Source organism: Haplochromis burtoni, unplaced genomic scaffold, assembly GCF_018398535.1.
Source record: "Haplochromis burtoni strain Fernald_Lab_line unplaced genomic scaffold, NCSU_Asbu1 Contig_907, whole genome shotgun sequence".
NCBI classification, from domain to species: Eukaryota; Metazoa; Chordata; class Actinopteri; order Cichliformes; family Cichlidae; genus Haplochromis; species Haplochromis burtoni.
Genome location: NW_024583268.1, coordinates 1 through 8,202, shown reverse-complemented (window position 1 = coordinate 8,202; position 8,202 = coordinate 1). Strand labels below are relative to the sequence as shown.

At 40.5% G+C, this 8,202-nt stretch overlaps 2 protein-coding genes and 1 non-coding gene across 5 annotated transcripts in view; 2 read left to right on the top strand and 1 right to left on the bottom strand.

The window, feature by feature from the left end:
- The window catches only part of uspl1 (ubiquitin specific peptidase like 1), a 6,889-nt gene extending 2,900 nt beyond the window's left edge, over positions 1-3,989 (top strand). Inside the window, 3 exon segments of the mRNA XM_042216059.1 lie at positions 258-418; positions 1,524-1,729; positions 1,731-3,989. Coding sequence (XP_042071993.1) covers positions 258-418; positions 1,524-1,729; positions 1,731-3,278 — 1,915 coding nt within the window. The 3' untranslated portion in view covers positions 3,279-3,989.
- Positions 3,990-4,100: 111 nt separating this feature from the next.
- Positions 4,101-4,172, bottom strand: trnae-uuc. Its single transcript has one exon. It is a non-coding gene; the product is annotated as a tRNA-Glu (tRNA).
- An 81-nt stretch (positions 4,173-4,253) lies between these two features.
- Positions 4,254-8,193, top strand: LOC121812892 (arachidonate 5-lipoxygenase-activating protein-like). 3 transcript variants are annotated; one of them, XM_042216057.1, is made up of 4 exons: positions 4,254-5,128; positions 6,141-6,251; positions 6,329-6,410; positions 6,497-7,208. In XM_042216057.1, the coding sequence occupies exons 1-4, from the start codon at positions 5,086-5,088 to the stop codon at positions 6,561-6,563; spliced, it is 303 nt and encodes a 100-aa protein (XP_042071991.1). In that variant the 5' UTR covers positions 4,254-5,085; the 3' UTR covers positions 6,564-7,208. The 3 variants fall into 3 exon arrangements, with proteins under 3 accessions (XP_042071991.1, XP_042071990.1, XP_042071992.1); XM_042216056.1 differs by lacking the exon at positions 6,497-7,208 and adding an exon at positions 7,215-8,193 and having other exon boundaries at positions 4,260-5,128; XM_042216058.1 differs by lacking the exons at positions 4,254-5,128; positions 6,497-7,208 and adding an exon at positions 7,215-8,193 and having other exon boundaries at positions 6,017-6,251.
- The last annotated feature ends 9 nt before the right edge of the window (positions 8,194-8,202 follow it).

Genomic DNA, 8,202 nt, shown 5'->3' with positions numbered 1-8,202 from the left:
AAAAAAAATTGAAGTGGGTCATCTGTAGCAGTGGTGTCCTTATGAATATACTGTGAGAGTAATAAAGAGAGTGCAGCTCAGACTTGAGTTATTGCAGGGTATGTTTTTCTTTGCAAAACTAATGCACAGAGTGGTTAAAATAAATAACATTCTTTTAAAAAAACAAAACAAATGCATTGTTAAAGTCTGTCTGGATTTTCACTTTTTTATACCTATAACCACTTTTTGCTTTTCTTGCCTTGCTTTGTGTTTTATAGTCTGCCTCCAGTGTTTGCACTGCACTTTGTGGAGGGGCTCCCTAACAACGATGTCAGTACGTACACCTTCAACTTCAAGGGCAGAAACTACTCCGTCACCACTGTCATACAGTACAAGAGTCACCTGAAGCACTTTGTCACCTGGACTTGCAGCGCTGATGGTACGTATTTGTGTGTGAAATGTGAACAGACGACAGAATTATTTAATGTTGTGCAAATGACAGAGTATCGAATGTTGAAACTGAGAAATATTTATTTATTTAAAAATATGCCAATTTCAAATGAATCAGAAGCATTTCAAAAGCGGTAGGACGGGGCATGTTTACCACTTGTTGCATCAGCTCTCCTTTTAACGACAGCACGTTGCTGTAGATCAAAAATAAAGTTGTTTTTCCATTCTCGCTTGATTTTAGATGTTCAGTAGATGCTGTGTACAGACTTGTAGTCTTCTTCTAAGAGTGCTCAACATCATCTCTCTTTGTGTCTGAAACAGTTTCTGTGGGATAAATGGTTTCTTTATTGTTACGCAACCTTTTCAGCCTTTTGTTGCCCCTGTCCCAGCTCTTTGATGCATACATTTTTTTTTTAATAAAATCCTAAATAAGCATTTCAAAACTAAAGCAATTCTCACTTTAAACATTTGATGTGTCATCTTTGTAATGCATTTTTCCTTATACAAGTTGAATTTGATTAAGTAGATATTTTGAAGTTGTTAGTGCAGTATTTTTACACAAATAAATGAGGTCAAATTAGGTTTTTTGGTTTTTATTAAACTGGAAGTTACATTTAAGTGCTTTTCTTTGTGGTTGAAACACTTAATGGTTGAGTCTGATTTGACTCTGCCGTAGTTTGCCAACAGCACATTCTGCTGGACAGTTCATGCAAGAGAAGAACCCTATTTGCTGTCTATTTCACTGTCATTTAATAATTAGATTTATTGAATAATTTTATTTTATTTTGTATCTAGCTTACCGATTTTGCAAATGTAACGTTATTGTGATGTGTAGCTATTTCTTTCACAAGTTAGATAATTAACTAGTCTGCAGTATGCTTTGAATAGATTAGACATATGGCAGACTGTGTTGCGCAGAGTTGCTCTTGGAAGAGACCGTAATTCTGCATTATTTATTTTGTTTTATGTTATTTCAGTTTTTCTTATTCATTGGTCACGTAAAACAAACCCTTGACATAGACGACCAAGTTGAACCTGCAGCATTTTGCTGTAACCATTTGTTGTGCTTTTTTTTTTTTTTTTTAAATTTGCAGGCTCGTGGCTGGAATATGATGATTTAAAATACCCTGACTGTAAGACCCACCAAAAGCTTCAGGTCCCTGCTAATGAGATGCATATCGTCTTCTGGGAGGTGGAAGACGACAAAGAGCTTCACATCTGTTCTTCCTCCTCCACATCTGCACTCTCTGACAATGAGAGAAACAACAGTTTAAATGAAGGTTCGGTAGCGGATGGGGTGTTGGTTCACAGTCCAGATCAGTCTCTTCTTAATTCCTCATAACGACACCGACATCATCTGCGCTCTCACTGAAGACACCAGCAGCATCATGGACACAACAGTCACGGCAGGCTTTGATACTTCCATAGGTGCCACCACTTTGCTCGACACCTTTGAGGGCCTAACCCACAGTGAAATCATTACGCTCACACTGGTTGAAGTAAAACCCGATGTAGAAATGCAGTCTTTAAACAACAACCACAAAACTCTAGATCTGAACACCGCCGGTAAGAATGAAATTCTTGACAGCTCTTCTGCTGCCAAAGGTAATAAACTGCATCACTGTCCCAGTGTTGACCTTCCCTCCACCTCAAGTGATCCCGACTCAGGGGACGGCTCGTCCAGCGATCCGACATTTGTGCCCAGTGCCAGGAGAGGACGAGGGAAAGGAATCAGCAGGGGGAAAACCGTCAGCAGAGCAAAAGGTAAAAAGGTAGCTTCATCAAAAGTAGCTTTGCATACTTCATCATCGACATCTTCAGAGCCCTGTGGAGTAAACCGTGAACAGCCTGTGGTCCCTGATACTGAGGATAAGAGTCCATCTACTGAAATTACACAACAGGGTTCCCTCGTGTCTTCTACTGATAACCCACCCCTCTCTGCCAATGAGAGCGGTCCCACATCAGCATCACTACTAGATCAGAATTCTCGCTGGTCCTTCCTGCTTAGCAAACATCCACTAAACCAAGTTCAGAAGTCCACTGCTAAGTTTGCCCCTGCATCAGACACACAATTAAAGCCCCCTCCTCCTCCTCCTCCTTTTCACTCTACCCCCAACTCTGTGAAGAGACCGCATCTTCCAATGGCGCTCTACCCAAAACCACAACTCCGGACAGAGGACAGCGAAGATCTGCCAGTGAAAGCTGCAGACATGTACGGGGCATTTCGTGCTAAGAGCTTAAACAACCAGAGACCCCTCCTATCACCTACTGTGCAGTCACAACCAGTCACTTCTAACCACCTAACCACCCCTACAGTGATGTCTTGTACGTCCCTGATTACACCTGGAGCAAAGGCACTCCTTAAAGCCTCTCTAAAGAGACATGGCAGCCATTCCTCAGAGGTTCCTGTAGGCCTCGGCAGCACAGAAGCCCTCAGATACAAACTGCTTAAGCAACTCAAATCAAGGAAGAAGCAGCTTGCTAGAATCAATAAGATGTTGGATAAACATGAGGGACTACAGCTCCGACCGGACAGCACTGACTTGGACTCTCCCAGCACTGTCACCTCAAGCACCTACGATGGAGCCACCAGTGACGACTTCCTGTCGGACTTGCTTTCGCCGGCAACAACAGCCAGCAACCTTTCGCCAGACAGCACGGGCTTCTTCGAGATGTTCGCCAATGGGCCTGACGGAGCAGAGCGTGTGGTCGAAGCTGCTGGGAGACCATCAGAGCTGAATGGCGGAATGAACGGGCAACACGACGAAAACTTCCTTGACGAGTTCCTCTCTCAGGCTGCGAGTCATACCCCGACCGACATTGTCGAAGTATTTTTTAGTTCAGATTAAAGAAGGGAGAACTCCTCAATGTGTATTTATGTTTCTGTTAATGAAGGTTTGTAGGTGTGTCATGTTAAATAACAGATGAAATTTGGGGGGGGGTTGTTGCTTTTTTGCATTTTTGGCACTTTGAACTAAGGAACTGGCCATTTGAAGCCAATTAAATTTTGTTTCTGTTTGTGTTGATGTATTACTTAGTTATAACTGTCTTTTAGTGTAAATAATAAATTCTTTATATGATTCTTGTACTTGTCAAAATGTCAGTTATTATGAAAAGGAAGGGGCAGGACATAACCATAACCTCCAACTAGCTTCCTGTTTGAGAAATAAAATATTTATGTTCAGATTTTTCAACTTTAGTTACTTAAAACTTTAGTATTAAATGTAAAATGGGCTGGTTTCAGGTCATTCAAGTACCCAGTTATTGGTTGAGTACCATACTGCACACTTGTTGTTTTTAACAATAAACAATTTAATGATATACCATATTCGCAAGAGAATCTCAGGAAATGCTGGTTGGTAGCGGGTAAATTTACTACCAACCACAAATAATTTGCATTTGTTGGCTGCAGCTTTGTTTCAGAACTGTTTATTGGGTGCATGTTTTACACAGCCAGCTGATAAGCTTTAAATAAGATACAGCATTAGCATTGGCAACCCTTTGGTTGTGTCATTTATTGGTGAGGAAATTTAAAATTAAGCACTTATTAAAGGAAAGCTGTCTGCGTGTGTGGTCCTGTCGTTTTGTAGGGTGAAGTTTTTATATAAAGCACCCTGCGTCTGCTTACGTGACGATATGTAAAAAAAGAATAAACTCGAGGAAAAAGGGCGTTCCCATACCGGGAGTCGAACCCGGGCCGCCTGGGTGAAAACCAGGAATCCTAACCGCTAGACCATATGGGATTTGCGGCCAAGAATCATCATCATATGTATATGACAAATGGATAGCAAACGAATCAGGAGCTGATAGGATGATAATGATACTTTTGTTCCTGGCGACATGACGTTCCTAAAATAACTTTAACGTTAGCGATTCGTTCCCCGAAAGCTGACACCGAACAGCATGTTTTAAGCTAGCTCCTTAGTCCAGCTCATCTTCACTGGTGTTTGTAAACCAAAGGCATTATAAACATGTTCGGTGTTACACTGTAGGTGTTAGGAAGAGGTGTGCAAAGATATTTTTAAATTAAGAACGACATTAGTCTCTGGATATCTTCGGGTTTGGGGTTTTGTAGGGCGGAGGACGTCTTTATTTGGATTTAGTCGATACGAGAATGCATCAAAGTCATTCAATATAAAGTTTTGAAAAGAGATTTAAAAAAATCAGCGAGGACGTTGCATTTCCTTTGAAAGGCGCACGCAGGTGCTATTTGACTGTAAGTGGGTCAAATCAGAATAAGAATAAGCCAGCTCTATTTTTACTCTACTTTTACTCTTGTAGGATAAAAAATGATTACATTGTTTCTGGGGGGTACCTTCTTTTTAAATGCATGTTGTGTTATACAGTATGCTGTAATTGACGTTTTTCTAGGAAACTAGAAAATAGGTCGGCAATTAATTGAAACATCTGCAAACATACTCGGAATTACTATATATAAGGCAAAAAAAAGAGTTTGTACAATTCCAACAAACTTTATTCTTCAACACATCCTGAACTCTTTTCGACAAACTTTCGTAAAGTAGCCTTCAGGAATAACTCAGAAGTCTTCCCGAAGGACATTCAAAGCTCTTGTGTGTTGTTATTGCCATGTCTTGACAGCCTCCCTTCCACTGAAACCATTTCTGATGAAACTTCATTGAAGACAATGGGTCGTGAATGGATCATGAAGGGCTAAATGCATCTCTCGGTGCTGTGTCAGGTGGATTTTTCTTCTTTTTTTGACAGTTTCACATACTGTTCACCCAGAAACGGCCCTAACCAATCTGGCGCCCTAGGCAAGATTTTAGGTGGCGCCCCCCTACATCAGCAGTGTAGTGTAATGTTGTAACAAATAATATTTCTATTAAATAAGCTTTACTTTGCATTTTAATTAACGTGGGATTATTTTTTGTATTTAGAAATAATAGTACCAACTTTTTTTTTTTTCAACATTTGTGGCACTGGCGTGGCGCCCCCTGATGGACGGCGCCCTTAGCATTTGCCTATACGGCCTATGCCACGGGCCGGCCCTGTGTTCACCTGTTGTAAATTTGTCCTCTACTTGCACACTGTGCTGTAAAATGCTAAGTTTTCAGCTAACAGCTCCTTGGTCACCTTCTTGGTACAAAAATAAAATGTTATGTATGCCAAACTGTGTCATCTTTGACATGTTTCATACATTTAACTAAAGAAACTGGAACAAATGACAAAGTACCAAAATATACTATTTTAAAATAATACAAATAACAACAAATGTATATAGAAAATAGAAAGTCTGTCTCTTTTGAGGCAAAATATAAAGACACGAGGGTTAAATCAAACCTTTTGCACTGTGTTGTATATGTTGACACATTCTCCATGCATGGTCTTGATTATTTATTGCCAGAAATACTTTAAGTGTCTGTTCATAACACTACTCATGTATGTAATTACTGGGAGTAATGAGAGGTGACACATAGCGTAATAGTGATGCAAATAATTTTGCAAAACATCAAGCCAGGCCTTTACATGCAATCCGGTCTTACACAAGCACACAGAGGAAGTAGCAGCAACGTTGTTTGCAGCCCTCTGTATTAAACCAGAGCATCATTTACATAAAGGGGAAGCCACAAACAAGTGTGTATGTGGGATGGGACAACATGATGTCATGAAGGGAGAGATCAGGTTTATGATTTGCTACTGACTTTAAATACGCCTGTTTGGATGTGAAAGACAATCTTTGTCTCTTTCAGCCCAGCAAACACCTGCTCCTAAAGCTCACAGGATAATCATGGACTCCAACAAAGTGGTGGAAAACATCTACCTCCTGGTCATCGTCACTCTTGTCAGCGTGCTTCAGAATGGTGAGAAACTCTAACCCAGTGACTGGAAATATACCGCTCACATCACAAATGCTTAATCTTGACTCTCTGTTTTTAAGCTTTTTTCGCACAGAAGGTGGAGAGGGAATGCAAGAACCATAATACCCGCACATCAGCTTTTGAGCGAGTGTCTTGTGCCAAGTGAGTGCTCTTTCTTCAACAATTAGTTCTCTATTGCAACATCAATACCAGCGAACTGAAACAATATCACATTTGTTTCCTAATAGGCTTTCCATTCGGCCTCATAATCCACCAAATGTTAACTCTATCCAGAGGCAGTCCTCATTTGCTTGAACCCTCCCCGGTTGGGGAAAGAGCTGGCTGGCGCTGACCTTATTTGAATACTTGATGGTGAAATAACAATGATGTGTTGAACTCCAGGCCTCGAGGGCCGATGCCCTGCAGGTTTTAGATGTTTCCTTGATCCAACACAGCTGATTTAAATGGATAAATTACCTCCTCAACATGTCCTGAAGTTCTCCAGAGGCCTGGTAATGAACTGATCACTTGATTCAGGTGTGTTGACCCAGGGTGAGATCTAAAACCTGCAGGACCTCGAGGCCTGGAGTTCGACATCCCTGATTTAAGGCCAACCTCTCATATATCTGTTCCATCTATACAGTTGCAATGACATGTCAAGAACTTTGTTTGATTGATCTTCAACATGCTAATTCATTCCTTTACAAAGAAGCAGAAAAATAGTAAAGCAAATTGTTGTTTTTAATAAACTATGCTTCAACCTTTGTGAAGTACTTGGTAATTTGGAAACTATCATTTCAAAGTGTCTTCCACAACAATTACAACAAAAACCTCACAAAATGCTAGATTTTGGGACTCAGGCGTTCCAGTTCTTCTGCCTTTAACTAATCTGCCATTGCCTCATAGTTTCTTCACACTTGCCTTGAAATGTGCTAATAACAGCTTTTGTTTAAACTTCTTCTCTAGTCGCAACTGCATGGATGCTTACCCAACTTTCTTGGCAGTAATGTGGTGTGCTGGTCTGTGTCTCAGTCAAGGTAATCATTCATGAATGTAAAGGAGGCTGTAAACAGTGCACACCCACACAGGAAACAAAAGCAAACATTCAGAAAAGTGTTTGTTCTCTCCTTGTACAATACAACACAACACAATCCAATATGCCTGAAACGCTGCTGTTTTTCAAAGGTAGAAAGTCAGATCTGCACATGACTTTACTGACATTAACCTTCTGTGGATCATGCTGCTACAATTTAAGGATAAGCTTTAGGCCAAACCGATAAAATAAAATAAAGCACAAGCACAAGTGCTGACATAAAATGCAGTTCCTCTAGTGGCTACTTGAGGCTGGATCCAACAGCAAGTTAGTCTCCATATATTCCCATGTCAGCAGACTGGGAGCTTAAAATACCAACCTGTGGTTCAAGCCAGAGTTGTGGTCCAGAGTTTACATCAACTCATCATGGGAATGAATGTCATGCTAATTTGGAGCTTTTAATGATTTCTTTCAACTGTTCTTTTTTCTGTGTGTAGTGATTTGTTTGAATTTATTTTGGATTCTTTGTAATCCACACATGGTCAAAAGTTTAGATACAAGCTCCAATATATACCCCACTAAAATTTAGCTAAATGTCCCTTAGTAATTTGGACCTCAACCAGATGCTTTTGGTAGCCATCAAGAACCTTCTGGAATAACTCTGGTTGGATATTTGACAAGTCTTGTTGGAAGGATTGGTAGATTGCATTTAAATTGGCTGATTTCCTGGCACCATCCTGGCTTAGGGTATAGGGTTGAGGTCAGGGCTGTTAGCCTGTTCAATGTTAGCCATTTAGCAAACACACATCGAAATCAGTTTCGATGTGTGTTTGTTATCGTTGTCCTGTTCAAACACCTAACAGTTTTTCAACAACTGTGTTTCAACAAGTTTTAACCGTCTTGCTGCTGATTTAAGATGAC